Source organism: Pristis pectinata, chromosome 1 (assembly GCF_009764475.1).
Source record: "Pristis pectinata isolate sPriPec2 chromosome 1, sPriPec2.1.pri, whole genome shotgun sequence".
NCBI lineage: Eukaryota > Metazoa > Chordata > Chondrichthyes > Rhinopristiformes > Pristidae > Pristis > Pristis pectinata.
The window spans coordinates 57,821,934-57,842,717 of record NC_067405.1 but is presented as its reverse complement, the minus strand read 5'-3'; the positions used below and the strand labels follow the sequence as shown (position 1 = coordinate 57,842,717).

Sequence of the window (20,784 nt, the reverse complement as noted above, 5' to 3'; positions counted from 1 at the left end):
GTCTTCAATCCACCCACAGATTTCCATGACTTTGTCCAACAGTCTGTGAAAAAACAAACGATTTTATTATTTTACTATTTCTAACATTTTAGATTTACATTTTAAGTTTATTAATTTTGAATGAAAGGCACAGTATATTATATCAAAAATTGTATCAACACAGACGTTATTTAATAGCTGAGCAACAATCATAAATTATTTTACAAATTTCTTCCGGCAATAGTATTTTCACGCCCCAGGAATGAGCAACGTAGCGATTAAAACCGATCAGATGCGAAGGTGACCGGACTGGACGGACTTGTGAGGAGAATCCTCTGCCGGAACGAAATCAAGACGCAAAGTTTCCACTGAGCTGTGCACATGAACGGACCGAGTCGGTCCGTCCTGTAATCCTTCCGGCCCGGGTGGAAGATGTCGGGTTTCAGCCCCGAGCTCATCGACTATTTAGAGGGGAAAATCTCATTCGAGGAGTTTGAGCGGCTCCGTGAGGAGAGGAAGGCGCGGGAGCGGGTGAGGGAGAGGGGCGTCAGCGCAAGCGGAGAGAGCAGCAGCAGCCCCCGGGCCTCGGCGCACGGCAAGATCCCACACTGCACGGAAACAGGCCCTTCGGCCCACTGTCCGCCACCACCATCAGCCACCCGCTGCTTTATCCATTCAAGGGACGTGGGCTTCTCAGGCAGAGCCAGCATTTAGTTGCCCATCATCCCTTTTTGCCCTTGAGAAGGTGGTGGTGAGCTGCCTTCTTGAACCGTTGCAATCCTTGAGGTGTGGGTGTACCCATGTTGCTCAACACTAATCCTACATTGACCCCATTTTTAAAAAAAATTCCCCCCTGCGAGGCAAGTCCCTGGCCCGGGGGAAACGAGGAAAACTGCAGCATTAGCAGAAAGTGCTTGAGTCACACACGGGGGTCATAATTGTGGAGGGAAATGGCAGGTTAATCTCCTGGTCACTGCTGACTGAAAGAATCAGGTGATCTTTCACTCCCCACATTGGGGGAGGCTTGGAGTGCCGTTGTTCCTCTGGTAGTTGAACGCATCATCAATACGGCACTGGGTCGTCAATTTAGATACTTGTTAAAGTTGCTGGAGTGGGACATGAACCCACTCCCCGACTCAGTGATGAGCTTGCTTCTAAGGAGGGAAGGGGGGAGGTGGAGAGATGAACACTGACACAGCTACTTGATGGTAAATGTGTAATCGATGTCAAAGACCATACATTCCTGCTTCCTGCATCCTGCAGAAGCAATGCCTGCATCCCTGAGCAGGTGCTCCTGGCAAGTAAACCCAGCCACAAAGTGCGCATATGCTGCCCCTCTATCATAAACCGGTATGTACACGTACTTGTTCCTCACATTTGTCCTCCACACCGAGGCACACTATGAATCCAGCAGATGGACAAAGGAAAAGGCAAACACTTACCATCTTGTGTCTGTCAGACGTATTTGTACAGTAGATTGGTCAGATGCCCAAACTGGTCCACCAGACTTCCTAACGTGGGATAAATCTTGATCTAAATTCCCCTGTTATTGCTACTGAGGGTATGAATTGCAGCTAAACAGTTTTAAAAAGAAAATTTACATTTATCTCTCTAGAAAAAAAAACCTCTGGTGGACATATTGTAATTTTCCTGTAATAAGGGAACATGAAAAATTGGTGACTCTGTGAAAGCAATATATCAATAATCTCTTTGTTACATGAAATGCTCCTGTTGTCGATACGAAGCTGTGCATTTCGCTTTGGAATATTCTAACTGTCTTTCCTCGAGATTGATGAAAGCATGTGCAATGTTTCAACTTTATGATGGCCATTCTGTATGTCAAATATTTTAATTTGTTAAGAGTATCTTTTCACATGATGAGGAGCCCTGTTTCTGGTCAAACAAAATTCTGTAGAATAGAGCAAATGGCCTCCTTCTGTTCCATTTTTTTAACTGCATTGTTCAAACTTTTAAAAACGCCTATCTTTTTTTACTGTTGGTACAACATAATGAATGCACAACTCTGTTGCTTATTTTTAGGAAGCCACAGGGGGTGGGGTGACTGAAGATGAAGGAGAAACCACAGCAGCAGAAGATGTGGATGGCCCATCCAGAGCCTCACGCAGTCGAGCCAAACAAGGAGCAGATGATTCAGGTACACGATTCATCTGATGTAGAAAAGGGCTGGCCAGTATTTCTACTTTTAAGGAAAACAGGTGTCTGTTGATGCTGTTAAAATGGATGAATTGAATAAAATATTAAAGTTGCTAAAATTGTATATTGTAATCGGGAGAGAACTTCCATCTTTGCAGACCCTTCATATAATTATTTTAAAATGTAGACATGGCCACTATTTGGTGGCAGCCTGGTGGAAAAAGTTGTTCCAAGCCAATTTCCATTATTTCTCAGATTTGGACTGAGTACAAGGAAGGCAGCAAAAAAAAAGGTAATTTAGAATAGCATTAGCAGTATAAAATGGCAGATGTTTCCTTAATATCTGATAACTGATGTATAGGGAAATGAAATTCAATTGAAGAAGCTACATTTCCTATAGTCTCTTACACTGAACGTTATCAACCACACTGAGGAATGAGTTGTTAACTATTTGGCTTTTATTTAAGGTTAAGTTATAATGTTCACCATTTCAAATACAAAACATGACATATTCTGATTTTGGTTCTGCAGAGGAAACCTCTGATGGTGTGAGCAAGTCAGTTCATCGAGTTTTCGCTTCAATGTTTGGTGATCATGTAAGTGATGACGATGATGAGGAGCATGAACAAAGTGAACAGCTCTCTGCTGGAGATGTTTTTGCCCTGGAGATGGAGCTGCAACGAGAACACAAGAAAATGCAAAGGGTGAGCAGTATCATGATGTTTTCAGCACAGAACGTACAACATTGAGATTGGTTTAATGAGTCAGTTACTCTGGTCCAAGTCTTGAATACTTTTTTTCTATTCATTACGATTTGTCAAATTGTTTTTAATTTTTTGCATTCAATTGTTTGATTGTTCTCTTAGTAGGAGGAGGATTCTGAAAGAATGCCAGTTTAGTTTGTTGTAAACTGGGAATGAAAATAATTTCTATTTTCTCCTGTGGATTGATGTTCAGTGGCAGTTACATTGTTTGTAGAAGCTGAAGGAAGCAATTGCTTGTCAATGAAAGTTTAATAATGTGTATGCTATCTCAATTAATTTAACATAACAGAATTTGCATAACAGTTTCTTCAGTGGTTCAGTGTTGTGAAACAGATTAGAGGTCTCGAAGGACGAGGACTCTGAATACAGTCTTAGAGTTAAATGATTTATTTACAAAGGCAAATGCGGGGAAAAAGTAACAGGGGCAACACACACACGCACGCGCGCACCGGTTTTAGCGAGCATGGGAAAATCGCAACAAGGGTAAAATACACACACACACAATGAACTGGGTACAAACAATCAAGAAAAAGCAATATGCTACCCACCACCCCTTGACTCAGTGCAGGCATGGCTCCATGCTACCGGGAATACCAACTTAGAACGCTGCTAACCCTGTCGAAGTGCACACCTTACCAGCGGTCTCTCCAGCATCGTTTCATGATTCCTCAGAGCAAACAAAGAGAGCAAATCTGGCACATGTGGCACTCTTTATAGTGCTGGAGGGCTGAGGGGAGGTCCAGCCCAGGTAGTTCAAAAAGACCAATGGCCCAGTGCCAGCAAGGACTAATCGATCATAGGAGGTCAATGGCCCGAGGCCAAGTACATAGGTGCTTAGAGGGACCAATGGTCAGGTGTGCACTGATGGGTGGGGTAGAGCCAGGCCTTGATTGACAGTGGTGTGTCTTTTAACCAGGTACTGGGCAGTGCTGTCATGTGACAGCCACGCCCCTCCACAATACATTTAGTTTTCCAAAATTTGGTTTAAACATGGATATTTGAGATGTTTAAGGTATTTTATTTTATCCAAAGCAACATATTTTATTTTAATACAGCTAAGTATTGGTGCTTTTAATGTACTATAGTTCATTTAAGAGGATTTAACATGTATAACCTCAAGGTTATTAGCAAACAATCCATTGTTAATATGACAAATTCCATTTTATAGTAGAGGAGAATAATTGTATTGCAATACATAAGAGCAAGTTCGAAGTGTCTTAAAGTTACATGATGCCACTATGTATATTTATTCTTTCCAGTTTTTTCATGTGCATTATTCAAATTAGAGCGAGGGAGTGAGGGGGACAAAGAAAGGGTAGAAAGGTTGGCAGAGATGCTGTAGAGGAAGAGGGGATTGGGGAGGGAGATATGATGAAGTATGAGAGAAGAGTTGGGTGGCTGGGCAATACTTCCAGTGGGGGAATAGGGAAAGATTGGGTCAAACCTGGTGTCCTTCAGAACACAACTGAGTGGTAAGGAGTTTATGTCAGTGGGGTTGGTATCCATAAATTTTAGAAGATAGGGTGACAGTGTATATCACCAAAGTTTGGGAGTCCCATCTTAGGATCACTGAGGTGATCAGGCCATTGTGCCAGAATACAGGATACTGTTGACCTGAAAGGCAAGACAGATACCAGGAGTGTGTACTCTGGCAATCATACAGTGGTTTATTGTTAATGTCAGTCAAATAATCAGCAGATCCACAAAAGAACTAATATTAGATGCTTTCTTCACATCTTTCTGCTCTCAAATAAGCAATGAGGGAGATCAATAAAGGTGGCATCAATAAGCAAGAACTGAAATGATCTTGAGCATTTAATCTCTGCTTTGTACTGAGCTATCTGATTTTGACATAAATGTTGATCGTCCTGGGATTTCATTCCCATTTGCCTTCCACGTGCCTTTTTAGACATGTATGTGCCTTCACAATATACACATCCAAGGTCTGACCTAATTGTGACATCATCCATAACTGGATGGGTATTCTACTGATACCATTAACCAGACACATGTGACTGACCTGAACAAGATGTCACAAGGGCACCTCCCTTTGCCTTTGAAGCAGTATCCCATCATGAGTAACCACAGTCAGAGCAGATGGGTGTACAATGAAGAATGTGGGGTGAGATGGTAGAGAGAATGTATTATTTTACCATGTTCATGTTCAGTGGTTTCAATTGTCTCTTATGAATCAGATGTTATTGGGAATGTACTCTTATTGACCGTTGGTAGTGGATGTTTATTATAGATTTTATAAAGGCAAATAAATGATCCAAGCCACTGGATATGGAATATTGTAACTGGAAAGGTCAGTTGAAATGATCCCTTTCTTGCTCTGCTTTTAAATATAACATTTAAAATATCTTTTTCCTAGAAGTTCTTCAGTTCCCACCTCTAGCCAGATGATGTCCCCTCCTCCCCAGCACCTGCCTATCACTATCTCTTACCTGCATCTACCTGTCACTACCTTGTACCCACCCCGCCTCCCCTCTTTTGTCCACCTGTATATTGGGCTTCCCCTTTTCCTATCTTCAGTCCTGAAGAAAGGTCTTGACCCAAAACGTTGACCGCCTGCTTTTCTCCACAGATGCTGCCTGGCCTGCTGTGTTCCTCCAGCATCATAGTGTTTTTCATACCAGTGTAACTGTGTGTCATAGAACAGGAAAAAAAAGCTTAGTCTATGTGTTTTGCATTTTGGATACCAGAGTATATTGTTCTGACTCTTGTGCACAATGTTACTATTATTCACTGGCTCTGGTTCAACTTGATGTGGTGCCTGTAATTGACTAATACCATAGGTGTGAAGATAAGCAGGGCCAAGTATGAGACATTGTGGGTGTTCATTGGTGATGAATTTGATTAGGCTGGAGCAGTGGAGCTATTTGAAGCGGTTTGCCCTACTGTTAAGCAGAGGCTTAGGTGGTGCGTCAGGCCTGGGTTCAGAATATCTGTCAGTTTTTGGTACAACTGAGGCTGAGAGATCAAATTCCTGGGGAGCTGCCGCTGTTGGTTTCAGTTCCCAGAATCACAGGGACCTGCAGAAAAAAATCTTCAGCAGGATTTTTGGGGCTATCAGGATGATGAACTTCATAAATCATTTTCCTAAGCAAGGTGGAAAGTAGGGCTTGGTCAAAACAAAGAACTTTCACTAATCTTTACTAAGAAGCTCACTGCACATTATAACTGCCTTGGTGCTGTTCCACATGGCAGTGAATGTTCAGAATTGCTGTTAAGATTCAAGTAGACAGATAATGACCACTCATGTAACATTAAGAGAAGTTCCATGTATGCTAAAGCCCATAAGATGACACCCGTGGACCGATCTATGTACATCTCTTTATTTCACAACATTATTTTAATTCATTTTTGGTAGGCAATGCTAGCAAATTCAGCATTTATTGTCCATTCCTAATTCCCTTGAGAAGCTGGTGGTCAATTTTCTTCCTGAACTGCTGCTTCTGGTGAAGGTACCCTCTCAATGTTGTTGGGTAGTGAGTTCCAGGATTTAGACCCAGTGACAACAAAGGTGCGGGGATGTATTTCCAAGTCAGGATGGTATGTGTCCTGCAGTGAAGTTTCCATTCACCTCCTGCCTTTGTCCTTCTTGGTAGTAGAGGTTGCAGGTTTGAGACATCGTGTCAGAATAGCCTAGGCAAGTAACTCCAGTGGATTTTGTAGATGGTACACACTACAGCCATTGTGCATCAAGTGGCAGAAGGAAGGAATATTTAGCATGGTGGTTGGGTGCCAATCAAGCAGGATGCTTTGTCTCAGATGGTGTTGAACTTCTTGAGACTTGTTGGAGCTACACTCATCCAGGCAAGTGGAAAATGTATTATCACACTCCTGACTTCTGCTTCATAGATGGTAGAAAGCCCTTGATGTGTCAGGAAGCAAAGGCAAACCACTTGCTGGAGGATGCCCGACCTCTGACCTACTCATAAATTTCATGAGCAGGATAGTGAAGTTGTTCGATGGACTTCACACGTGACCTAGAAATTGACCATGTATGTTTGTGGAACATCGCCTTTAGCTTGCGTGAGGGTTTGTGATGATTTAAAGCAGAGCGCAAAGCTTGAATGACTCTTCAGTGGCATTCCATCTCTGAAATAAGTTAATGGTGAAGTTAATGTGATCTGACGTAACCTGATTTGACAAGCATTAGTATGTGATTTTGCTAATTGAATGTTACAAGAACATTGATATTACATATATTCTATTCAGATTTAAAATGAACTGGAACAAAAAACACATTATATGCTGGTGGCTACATTAAGTTCAAAATTCAAACTGATAGCCAGTGTCTACAATAAGTGCTACTGAGTATAGAGATGTCACCCATATGCTTTATGTTTTATTACCATCAATAGATTGAGTGGAATACTTTGAGACTTTAGAATTTATAAACCTTCAATGTTATTTGAAATGTTTCTTTGAAGTACTGCCTTTGAATTGCCTAGATGTAATGACAGTTTACTTTGTAAATATTTAATGTCAATAAAATGAGAAAATACTGCAATTTTGGGTACATCATTAGTGCCAGATTAATTGCAATAAATTATTAACATTATGAATTTTGTTCTAGATGCTGTTGTATAACTTTGATTGCTCTATCTCAGAAAGAATATAAATGCATTACAAAGATTTTGGATTGACAGGGATGATTCCAGATAATTAGTTATGAGGAAAATTTGTTGAAGTTTTATTGTCTTATGACTATTTTTTTGTCATTCTAGTCTACTGTTCTTGAATAGAATGTCTAGAAAAGGGCTGATACCATTTAGAAATAATAATATATATAGATACGTTTCAAGAAAGTTTAAATTTAAAACGAAAATTCCCCAAAACATGGTGGAAACGTTGAATCAATTTGCAGAGAAGACATTTGGTTTGGGGTTAGTTTAAACCATGGTATGCGAGTTGCATTAGCATTACTTATGAAAGAGACTTGAGCCATTTAGTAATCTCATTTTTTGAATTTTTTTTCCTCTCTGGGGAGTAGGTAAAGAAACTAAGTTTAGGTGATGAATGGTGGAAGAGTATTAATGCCTAAAGTTCATGATATCGAATAATATGGAATGACCTTGAAGGATCAAATGGGCATGCTTCAATTGTAAATCTTATATAGTCCACATCTACATTTGAAACAGAGGGAATTTAACATTAATCTTTTTGTTTTTCTTCCTCACCGTTCTTCCACTGTTCAATCCGCAATGTGTTAGGAGAGGCGACCTCGAAGTAAACTCCCTAAAGCTTTGAGAGGTCTCATGGGAGAAGCTAATATCAGGTTTGCACGAGGAGACCGTGAAGAAGCTGTGATGATGTGTATGGAAATCATTAGACAAGGTATTATGGTGCTTGGTGTATCATCTGTTTGAAGGTCGAACCTTAGTCTGCATCGTTGCAGATCTCCAAAATTATTGAGAGTGCAGCAAAAAGTATTTTACAAAAAAATGTTCTGAGTGTTGTGATCATCAATAAATTTATTAAATTAATTGAGAGGTTTTCCAGAACTTTCTTAGGTTTTTGTTCTGTGGAATTTGTTGAATTTGCTTTTCTTTTTTTCTCAACATTCAACAAATTATGTTCTATAATCAGTAGTCTAAATATTAATTCTTAGTTACAATGACTACAATTTAATAATATGTATGTGTGATATTTATGAATTATTATAAACAGATTTATTTACCTCATATGACAACCAGCATTCATTAAGCAGAATTGTATCCAGTACTGAATGCTGTGACTAAGTAATGACAATAGAACCTCAAGGCAGTGCAGAGCAGAACCACATGGCTAATTTCTATGGTAAAAGGTCTTCATTTATAAGGCAGACTGAGAAAACGGGGGACTTTCAGGCTGTCAATAAGGAATGAAATTTTCTAAAAATGTAATGGAGATAAAATCACTGAAATTGTTTAAGAAACCTCAGAATTAGAAGTGAGTGGTTGGAATGGGAATTATATTTTAGAATCATTTGTTAAAAGAGAAAGGTGGATCGTATCATTTTTCCTAAACATAACTATATTGCAATTATGTGCATTTGCCTTAATGACAACTTGCACTTATGAACATTTTTTTGCATCAAAAAATGTTAAATGTGCTTCACACTTTATTAGCAATCAAAATTTGATACCGCATTTTGAGACATCAAGTCAGAGGCCAATAAAGAAGTAGGTTTGAAAGAGAGCCAGAGCTTTAAGGAGGGAATTCCGAGAAGGGATAAAATTAAGAATGTGCAGATAAAATCAAGGATGTGTAAGACTTGCTATGGAGGCGCACAGATTTCAAAGGGTTGTATTACTGGAGGATGTTGCAGAGCTGGAAAGGTCGAGGCCAAGAAGGAATTTGAAAATAAAGAAGGGAAAGTTTATCATGTCAACAAATGGTTTTTGAAAATTTTGTTCTGAGGCTGTACTCCTTATTAAAACTATTGAGGAGTTGAGTGTGCAACGTAGCAAATATAAAATGAAAGAACCAAGTTTGTTGGGTTATGTTGACTGTTGAGAGCACATGTGCTACCACTGGATTAATTGCTCTGCCATCGCTCTGTGCAGCCTTCCACATATCCCAAGTTCTACTTGCCTTCCCCTCCCGTTCCCTCTGTCACCCACTACCCTTAAGAAATAGCAATTGACAAAGACCCAACATCTAAAATTAGAAATGTGGAAGCCAGCCATTTTGTGCTTTTATTTATATGGGGAGATTCTTTTTAAATTAAAAATGTTCAGGACATATTTTGAGAACAAAAATCGGCCATTGTTGGATCTCTAAAAAAAATATAGTCAAGGAAGATCATCAAAGTCAAAATGTGCTACACTTCATTAAAGTACCCCTAAGTAATTAAATTGTTTTACTTCACTAATAAAGTAACAAAAATATGTGCGAAGGACAATTCAGTAGCAGCATGTCACTGGCAATCTTATAACTGTGTTCCCAGCTGCTGAAATAGCTCTCTTTATGGCCCTTTTGGTTATTTCATTAACATCCATCAAATATAGTTTGGTGTTACTTTTGTTTTTTTAGAAGTTGGAATATGTTTTTGTGAAATTATGAAGAGCTTACTGTGAAAGGACATGTATGAAATAACTGGTCATGTATTAATTAAATCATTCTCAATTTTCCAATGTATTTCATAGATTTGTTTTTTCTCCTAGCTCCTCTTGCTTTTGAGCCCTTCTCTACCCTTGCAATGATTTATGAAGATCAAGGAGACATGGAGAAATCATTGCAATTTGGACTAATTGCAGCTCATTTGAATCCCAGTGACCCAGAGGAGTGGGTGAAATTGGCTGAAATGTCCCTTGAGCAAGACAATATCAAACAGGCTATTTTCTGTTATTCAAAAGGTACAGTTAAGTTAGTCTCTTAAATGGAAATCAAAACAATGAATGGTGATTCAGTGCGAGTTTTGGTCTTGGAATAACAACACAGTGATTGTCAATTTGATTCCTACCTTGGCAAACTGAAATTGTGAATGGGCTAATTGTAAATTGTAATTTATGGGCTAGCACCAGAAAAAAAAACAAAGGTTACCTGATTGTTATAAAAACCCAGCTGGTTGACTAATACCCTTCATGAAAGGAAGCTTGTTCGCTCTGCCCAATCTGACCTACCTGTGATTCATAGATAATGCAGTTGACTCTTTAATGACCTCTGAAAGGACCAAGTAAGCTACCCCATAGTACACAATATCTGCAGTACCAATATTAAATCTGACATCCTTTTCAGATATGGCTAAGGTAAATAAATGGACTTTTTGAAAGTCTTGCTCACCCAATGTGGTGCCTGATTTTGGAATGTTGCTCATAAACAAGATGAGAAACTGCTTGAAATGGTTATGTACACAGAAATAAACCCAACAATCCCAGATTCTTCTATTACCATCCCTAGGTATATTCTGTCATAGCAGTGGGACGCCAGTGTACGGACCACAATAAGCCATATGGGTCCTCAAGCCAGTTCCAACACTTAATGAAATTGAGGCTGATCTGTGACCTAATTCCATAAACTGGAAAAAAAACCTCTCTTGAGATCACAAACTGTTTGTACTCCCAGATGGTAATATCTCTAATTTGCCTCAAAATTGACATCATATCGTTTGAGATCTCATGGCATTCAGCACAAGGAAACCTTCAGCACTGACCACTCCATTCTTCAGCTCATTAATCAGTATTCTTCAATATTTAGCATCAAGCTCTGAGGGAAAGAAGGGAACAGGTTACACTGTGTGGAGGACTTTTGTTTCTGATGGAACTGTTGCTGAAAGACCCAGTTGTTAATCTGATCCTGTTTTCTGTGCTGTTTAAGTCTTTTCTGTCAATGATTATATTGGCAAGTATCCAGTTCTTCAGTTTTGTCACACAGAGGATATCTTGCATTGGTTATTATGGTACTGCTATAATGCTAAGAGGGACAGAATAATACAGATAGTCCAAAACCGGGTATCTCTGAGGAAGTGTGGGTGAAACAGCAGCAGGATTATATACTTCCACAATATCTAATTTTCAAGCCCAAACTTTGTGATCACCATCAATCCAGGAGACTGATCCTCGTTCAATGTGGGATATCGAAAAGTGTGTCAGAAGCAGCACCAGGCGATAAATAAAATCAACTGCAACTCCAGTGAAACTATTATACCACATGTTAAACAGTGACAGTGGCACTCTTAAAACAGAGTTAAACAGTATTATAATCTACAGATTAGAGCACTGCTCAGCGGTTGCACCACATACATTAGGGAATGGAGATGGAGAACTGGGCAAATAATTGAAGGAGGAGGAAGCTCCAAGAATGTCCCCAATCATGTGTAACTCATCAGATGTCTGCAAGAGAAGACACTCAAGTGTTTGCATGTATCTTTGCTGCAAGTGCCAAGTAATTGATTTTACTCGGCCTCCTTTTGTGTCCTCGCCAATTGAGATACTAGTATAAGTGATATATAAGTCGTAAGTAATACATGGTATCATTTACAACTTTTATAAACTGCTTAAGAATTTAAATTTTTATTTAGTTATATTTATGCAGTTTATAAAATTTCCAGCAGTAGACACTTTGCTTTTTATAATTCTCTGAATGTTGAAGATAATCATGCTGAACATGGAATATTTATGATCTTATTTTCTTAGATCCTTTTTTATGCTTGTGTTAAGGCTTTTGCATTTTTCTTGTTTATTGTTTTTTGACCATACCACCATAAATTCAAACCTTTTTCGTCTCTATACTTCTAAATCCTTCGTGCAAAACCTTCAATCATTTTTCTGACACCTGATTTCAGTCGAAAGCTTTATAGTCTTGAGCTCCAAGGTCAATAGCAATCAAACTTACAATCCCAGCTCTTTTGTGGTACTTGACTTTATTAAATGTGGAAAATCCTGGCCTCGTCATAACTCTGCCTGCATTTCTGGAAGTGGTATTATTGCTGCACAGGATGTCATGGAGAGATACAGCACAGAAATGGGCCCTTCGATCCACCAAGTCCTTGCTGACCATCAACCACCCATTACACTAATCTTACATTAATCTGATTTTTTAAAAAAATTCTCTGCACATTCTCATCTATTCCCCCCAGATTCTACACAGTGGGTGCAATTTACAGTAATCAATTAATCCTCCAACCTGCACATGTTTGGAGTGTGGGAGGAAACTCACGCAGTCACAGGGAGAACATGCAAACTCCACACAGACAGCACCCCAAGGTCAGAATTGAACCTGAGTGTCTGGTGCTGTGAAACAGCGGCTCTACTAGCTACGTCACTGTGCTGTGTATCCCGTGTGACCTTTTCCTAATTCTGCAAAATTATCCTTGTGAAAATAAAATTACATGAGAGTCTGCATGTCTTTACTAGTGTGTGCTAAGGTATTTAAGTTTTTGATCAGTAAATTAAATGTGCATAAATAAACATATTTAATTTTTGCTACACTTGACCAAAAGTATCTGTGATGTATTCATCAAATCCCACAATGTTTTGCATGTCTTTTTAATTTTTATCTATATGATTTCATCAAACCAGATGAAATGTTCTTGAACAATTGTGTGGGAGGAAACTGTGGTTATGCCTTGCTGGTCAATTTCGTTTCTTGCGTGAAGTTCTTACTTGTAGTTGTGACATAAAGAATGTGGTTTGGAATGCACAATCTTAAACAGTAAAAAGCCTGGAACACATAACTGATTTGTTCATAACATGTAGCTATAAAGTATGACACAACGAATGTCCGGTACCTTTGGGAGCGTAGCAGCCTTTATGAACAACTTGGTGAACACAAGCTGGCTATGGATGGATACAGGCGCATCCTTAACATTCTGCCACCTACTGATGGGGAACACTTCATGCAGCTAGCTAGAGACATGGCAAAGTAAGTTACCACAGTAATTGATCCCTTCATTAAAAAGCACTTCTTGATCTACATCTTAATTTGTTGTCAGTAATGTTGCGTTTCTGTTTAATAAAAGTTTTAGAAATTACACAAGCTGATTTGGCTATTTTACTGAGGAAAAAGATTAAAATGTGACAATCTGAAAGTATTTTTAGATTTGAGCTTTCAGTTTGGTCGTATAAACAGACTTAAAGTTACTAGCCAAGCTGGGGCCGAAGGAGCTGGGATGTTGCATTTCTGTTCCAGGTATCAGTAATGCCTGAGCAGGAACAATGCTTTTATCCTTTCCAAATAATGATTGCTTTGAATCAGATTAACTATTCATTTAAAATTATGTAACAGTGATAAATGAGTAACATCTATATTTATGTAGGTGACTGTCATTGCCTTGTGCCAAAATATATCATGTTTGTCTGACTGTACTGTGTAGAGAAGATGATTCACGTCTTTTTAGGCAGTCCTTCAGGGTCGAGGATGATTTGTTTCCACTCCAGCCTGGTGTGTTCTGGGGTGGCCGATGTGGTCATGTGGGATTTGTGGGCTCTGACACGGATGAGGTAACTTGGGGAGGTGGGTGGGTAGTACAGGAAGTGCCCTCCTTCTGTCATTTTTGGTGGGGTTCTGTGCTCGGAGTGAAGAGATTCTTGGTGGCATTGCAAATGCTCCTTTTTCAATTTGATACTGGTGTCAGGCAAGTGAACGTCATCACCTGCCCATGAGAGATGGCAGAGTGTAATTAGAACCTTGTTACTGGGGATGGTACCAGTGGATTTGGATGCAGCATTAGTGATACTCTGTTTATGTACAGTGTTTTCAAAAGAACTTTTAATCCATATGGAATAATACCGATTCTACCTTATTTTTTAAATACGTCAAATATTTATATTGAGCGTAGAGTTTTACATAGAAGTTAGGTATATTCTAGATAGTGCTATGCAGCTTTTGCCCGCATAGCCTCTAATGGGATTGGGTTGCACATTTCCCCAAGGTGCTGCTCCAGACCCTCTTTCTTGTGCTGTCAGAATCCACTCTGTTTCTTCTTTCTCCCAAGATGTTTACTTTGATCCTTGCACAACGTTATACATACTTGGTACTCTGGTGACCATTTACATACTTCTTCCCTACTACCTTGCCACTCAGCACACAACTGCACTCCACAAATGGGATGTTCCCCAGTTGTATTATTCACTGAGCTTGACTCTGGCCTCATTCCCTTCTTCAGTTGGGCCAGGCACCCTAAGTATACTCTTAAATCACACTTAACTGCCCAATATTAAGTTAGAAAGCAAAAAATAAAAGAACCCATAATGTATAGCATCACCATTTGTTTATATTCTATTAAATATTTCCCAGAGTGCCAGGAACCAGCTTAGGAACATTATATTCGGAATGTTTAGGATTAGGACTTTATTGAACACCTTACTTGAATTAAAACTGGTGGCTGAAGGGAGTGTTTAGATTTTGTTCATTTTAAGAGCAATCCTTTAGGAATAGGCTTTTACTCTAACTAAAATAAAATCTAACTTTTTTTCAGAAGCTATTATGAAACTAATGATATTACTTCAGCTATTGGTGTGATGGAAGAGGCCCTTAGCAAACATCAGAGCCTAGTTTCTGTTGAGGATGTAAATATGGCAGCCGAGTTGTACCTCTCAAGCAAACAGTATGATAAAACGTTGGAGGTAGGTGTGTGTGAGCAATAGAAGAGATGGATGAAGTGGTGCTTTTCTTTTGGAATATATTATATTCCGGATCAGCAGGTTTGCTCACTTGTAAACTCAATCAAATTATTCTGTGTTGGGAATGCTAAGGGATCATATAACAAATATTCAGTAGGAGTCACTGTTCTAAGCTGAATGCTGTTGCTGTATCAACAATATTACATCTTTATTAATTTCTTTCTATCCTGTTTGGCCTGATTATTATTTTTGTATCAACACTTTCATTGCTTTCCTTTGCATTTTCAGCTCTTTGGTTCATCAAAGCAACAAAACATTATCATTCATTTCTTTTAGCTGTCTTGCATATCACTGTGTTGCAGACTACTGGATTGAGAAGCTGTCCTAAACCACAAATAGTTCATCAAAATCACCTTGAATACCAAGATTATATTTTGCAATCATATCATGTGATGCTCTATCCATTTATTGGAAGTAGCATACACTTTAGATACTACCTAATGTTAAATATGCTCATTATAAAATACATTATTTTGAGTTAAAATCGATGCTTGTTTTTGAATCATCAAACATACTTCTACTTTTTCATTCTGGTCAGCCTAATTAGTCCTGGTTGACCAAAATTTTCCACAATTCAACCCTGTACTTAAACTTAAAACTGTGGCTCAATTTTGATTAATATTCCACCTTATTTCATTGTGGCCACATTGCTGCTGAACAACATTGTTGAACCAAAATAGTAAACTTCAAATCCTGCCAGAACAAAGCTTCTCCTGGATCTCTATTCATCACCTTAAAACTTCTCTATAGATAAGTAATTTTAGGATTCTACTTGATGCTAAGTTCAGCATTGAAACCATATCCAGTCCATCATTTTTACAACTTAAGCATTTTGGAGATTGATTTCTCCAGTGTTCTCCTCATCACCTGTCTCAGAGCCACCATTCATGAATCCCAGCTGGTCCAGAATGGTAGCTTGTGTGCTCTTGTGTAACACGAACAGAAGAACATATGTAGCACGAGCATGATTCATTGAGCTTACTCTACCATTTCATAAGATCCTTGCTTCCCATAATTGTTGGTTCTCCAACAGTCCAATAACTCCATTATGGTACCCTAAAGCAACTTCTGTCACCTAAATCTTCCTGAAGTGTTGGTGGTTCCCTACACCTCAACAAATTCATTTCAAGATCGTTCCCCCTATTTTCAAATCCTCTTGGGCCTTGTTGATTTTAATCTTCTCCAGTCATGTTATGTTCCAGCATGTATACTTCTAATTACAGACAAGCTCCCTAAAACCCAATTGCTTCCTCAACCTACTATTTTTCTTATATCCAATTTCTTTTTTTCTGTTGTACAGTTACTAATGAGTTCTTGTTTAATATAAAAGTAAATGGCTTTGAACTTGCAGTTTTTTTTGCCAAGCCTGTTCGATTCTTCTTTATTTTATAGATTATAACTACCTTTACTGAAGTTGTGGTTGAAAAGGTTTCTTCAAAACAAGATGATGCAGAGGAAGGTAAAAAGTGCTTTTGGACTACAAGCCATTTTTGGGATTTATTATGGTTATAGGGCAATAATATATTTATGGACTGGTGCAATGGTGCTTCAGATATTAGTACTTCACCGCTGAGATCTGCTTTAAACCCAGCTCGGGTTGATGGGATAACAGTTTCATCCTGCTTATCTCCAGGAAACTAATTCCAACGGACTACTTAATTCCTAATGGACATGAGCCTACCACTTAAAACTTTTTCTAATTTAGTACAAATTGGTCATTTCCCTCTGAGGCATTATGAATTTTGTGGTGTGTAATATGGTAGCAGCTGTTGCCCTATTGTAATAAGAAATGCTTCTCTGACGTTAGGACTGTTATTGGGTAGACTAGATGAATCTTTGCTCTGTACCTGTACCTGATCTGACTGTGATTAATGTTGAGATAGTGCATTTGCTCACTATTATAATATTGTTTATATCTGAAGAATTTTTTCTTCTCATTGGCATAGTTTTCTTCAGTGATCCACTGTATGCGTTAACACTGTGGTCTGGCATATCAGTACACTATCACTCTGCACCTTTCAGATGCAGTGTTCTGCAAAATGGGACACTGTTTTCAAACAACTCTTCCTTATGTTAAGTATTTCTAGTATCCACACATAGATAATTTGTTACCTTTGTGTTAAAACCACAGACGTTCTGTTCTTGTACAGAAGTAATTCTAAACCACATGGACAGACTCTGTCCATAATGCTAAAATCAGATAAAACTCCTGGAAATCCAAATGCTTCTTCTAAAATAATGTTGGACATAAATCTTTTGGAGAGGCAGACATTTTTTTAAAGAGTTAAGCAGTAGTCTCTATTTGTGCAGTATCTTCTAGAAAGAAGAAGTCTTAAAGTGCTTCACACATTGGGATAAAAAATGAAACAAAAGAAACATCAGCAACAGGGGTTTTAAGAAAGATATATTGCAATATATTGGCCTATCCATCAGCTGCTGAATCATTTTTGAATGACCTGTTTTGATTTTCCATAGAGCAAATCCACATTCCTGATCATATTGCTGGCAGAAGGTTAGAAAGTGAATTACTAACTGTTACTCTGAAGGACCAAGTAGTTACTATATCTCCAATATTATCAGTAAGCTGAGAATTGATTGGTAGCCTAGGCCTGGGCTGAGTAAATGATGTTCAGGATAGGAATGAGAGGGGGAGTAATGAAAAATGGGAAGAATTCTACGTGTAGAAAGGTATCTGACTTCCTTTAAGACACTGATACAAACTAAACTGCTCTCTCCTTTCTCTGATTTAGATGTTACTTACAACTGTCAGATTCCCGATGTAGTTCCTATAGATATCCGAGTCAAGCTGATGGTGTGCTTGATCCATCTTCATATCCTTCAGCCCCTTGATGTAAGTTTCAGGTCAACATGAGTTTTGAACTCACTTATGAACTTTGAAGGATCTTAAGCTAAATACATAATGCAGTAATTCAATTCAACATTAATAAACTGTTTTGCAATCACTGTTAATGTAGAAAAGAATAAAATAAAGGGAGATTTAAAGAAAGAGACAACAGCTATGGGAAAAATATTATGGTTGGTGGTAAGAAATATACATTATAATATATTGGTCTACTCTTCAGATGCTGGATTGCACTGGAATGGTATTTCAAAGCAAATTCATATTAATTATGTTGTTGGGAGGTGGTAATAGGATAGAGAGCGAATTACTAGTGGCTGTTCTGAGGAACCAATCAGTTTCTTTAAGTACAATATTATCAGTAGTCTGAGAATAGATTGACAACCTAAGTCAGGGCTGAGTGTACAATGTTCAGGGACATTATTAGAAAAATTATTAGAGAGACAGTTTGATTACATTTTTTGTGCTTCGTTTAAGTGAGGAATAGCAGTGCCAAGAATATGATTTTAATGTGTGTAAGTACCTATATCCAGTGTTGAAGAATTTATGTGTAGGTTAATCGTGCCTGAAAAATGTTACAGTAATACCATTGATCACTGTTGTCATGTTAGATTTCTCATAGCAGTGTTAATGCCCATGTGTGGAAGGCTGATGCTTTATTTTGAATAAATTAACTGCTTTGGATTCAATCCGATGAAGAGATGATCAGTGTGACACAAACTGACTTCAATTTTGACTTTTTAAGCAAATTGTAGAATTTTGTTCTGCCAGTCTGAGTGGGGTGAAAGGTAACTTTTTAACTCTCCCCACCCACTTCCTTCTGTTTGCAGCTTTTACTGAATACCAGAAAAATTAAACTCTCCCCAATGAAATGTATTCAGCATGTTTTCATGAATGTGAATCTATTTTCTGGCTGTTAAATATGCAACCAGTTTTAAATTATTTACCATTATTATTATATATAAAGGTGTTTAACACTAAATATCTATGAAAAAGATGATTTTTTTGATAGAAAATGTATTTTCTTTATGGAAGGTATCCAAAGATTTGTATAAGTATAGGACACTTAAGTATTGGACTCTTAATTGATTCACCTTGCGAGAATTAGAATGAACCCAAAGGTTTTGTGCTTCATCTGAAGTTCCAGAGTGCAGAAGCAATACTGTGGATACTGGAAATCTGAAATAAAAAGGAAATGGAGAATGAATAAAGTCCATCAATGAAAGGTTATCAGCACAAGTGATTAAGCCTGCTTCTTTCTAATTTGTTGATTACTTCTAGTATCTCCTTTTTTTTTCCCCAGACTAAACATTTTTTTAGCTGTAATTGAGATTAATCCCTTGCAAGATCAAACTTATTTTTGCAAACATGCATTGTGCTTTAAATGTTGTGATAATGCAGTCTATTTTAAAATTCAATGAGTACAGAATTTCAATGAGGTTTATATTGAAGAGTGAAGAAATGAATTGCAAAAAGCTGTAGAGTTTAGCTACTGTTAATTACCGTGTCGCATTCTTTTTATCTGCAGCTTTTAATGACTCACTTAATGGAACAAAATCCTGAAGACATGGGAGACCTTTATTTAGATGTAGCTGAAGCTTTCCTAGAGATTGGCGAGTATAACTCTGCATTGCCCCTTTTGAGTGCCCTTGTCTGTTCAGAACGATACAACCTTGCAGTTGTCTGGCTCCGTCATGCAGGTAATTAAATTTAGATACTGGAAACCTTGTTACTCAAAGCAAATCTTTTTATAGTATGATGACATTTATTGAAAGAATCAAAACCTGATGAAATTAGCATGAGCAGAACTTGCAAGGAATGAAGGCGTGCTGCAGGTGACAGAATACGATTCACCCTGTTTCAAGTTAAAAGGAATTCTTAATTTGGTTTTACATACAGTGATAGCTTGCTTCAGATAGCAACTTGTTTGAAACAAATATGATTGTAGCTATAAATAAAGATTGGATAAATTGGGGTTGTTTTCTTTGGAGCAGAGGAAGCTGAGGTGTACAAACATTTTTATGGGTTTAGATAGAGTAAACTGGGTTTCCTTTGGTGAGGAACCAAACACTCAGGTGCAGTGGTTTACAGTAATTGGTAGAATGGGGATGAGGAAGCACTTTTTTTCTCCCCAGAGGGTGATAGCAGTCTGGAGCTCACTGCCTCATTTTAGTATGACCATTACTAGGACTGGTTTTGTTTTTCAGTAGTTGAAAAGTATTAACGGAATTAAAATTGCACAGTTGGGATTTGAAGTCTGCTCTTTTGATTTTTATCCCAGGCCTTTGGATTACTAGTCCATTAATTTAAATGCTGCAGCACCATCATGCCCTATTATCAATTCCCTACAGTGTAGGTAATACAAATTACAGAGATAATTGTATTATGAGATTTGTTAAAAGACAGGTGTTTGAAGAGGAAGAATACAGAAAAAAAACATGGGAAGAGGATAGGGAAATGGGACATGAGGAGGTAGAGTTGGACAGCCTCCTCCTAAGCTAAAATTTATATAATTGAATGCTCCATTTTGAGGTTTAGGACTTTGGCTGTTGGAGGGAGTTAAATGTGAGAATTGGTTAATTGATCATTTGTATATATAATGGATCTGTTTGTCCAAATCCTTGGAGATCGCTTCTGATAAACAACCTATTGAAAATGTGACACAAGTATATTAATTTTTGAAACATTAGCTCTGTCCTGAAAAGATGAGTTGACTTGACCATCTTGATTTTTCTCCAACGTAATGCTTGAAGTGTGCAGAATTGCACTGTAGGTGTGGGGCATCAACAAGCTATTGTTCTCCAACTATTTGGAGCTCAAAAGGGAAGAGATCTTGAAGAGCCAGAGGAAACTGTGGGCCCAATGTGATGAATGCTTTTGTTTTTGGTGATTCTGACTCATGTTGCTCATT

The 20,784-nt window shown here is 38.2% G+C and overlaps 1 protein-coding gene across 2 annotated transcripts in view; it reads left to right on the top strand.

The window, feature by feature from the left end:
• The first annotated feature begins 265 nt into the window (after positions 1-265).
• The window catches only part of gtf3c3 (general transcription factor IIIC, polypeptide 3), a 51,373-nt gene continuing 30,854 nt past the window's right edge, over positions 266-20,784 (top strand). Inside the window, exons 1-10 of one of the 2 annotated variants that reach the window (XM_052018608.1) lie at positions 266-510; positions 2,020-2,134; positions 2,665-2,837; positions 8,120-8,243; positions 10,055-10,246; positions 13,088-13,253; positions 14,809-14,956; positions 16,406-16,472; positions 17,764-17,864; positions 19,402-19,573. In XM_052018608.1, the coding sequence (XP_051874568.1) occupies positions 412-510; positions 2,020-2,134; positions 2,665-2,837; positions 8,120-8,243; positions 10,055-10,246; positions 13,088-13,253; positions 14,809-14,956; positions 16,406-16,472; positions 17,764-17,864; positions 19,402-19,573 (1,357 nt within the window). In that variant the 5' untranslated portion in view covers positions 266-411. Of the gene's footprint in view, positions 511-1,255; positions 1,330-2,019; positions 2,135-2,664; positions 2,838-8,119; positions 8,244-10,054; positions 10,247-13,087; positions 13,254-14,808; positions 14,957-16,405; positions 16,473-17,763; positions 17,865-19,401; positions 19,574-20,784 lie in introns of those variants that run through there. The other variant, XM_052018615.1, reaches the window with a different exon arrangement.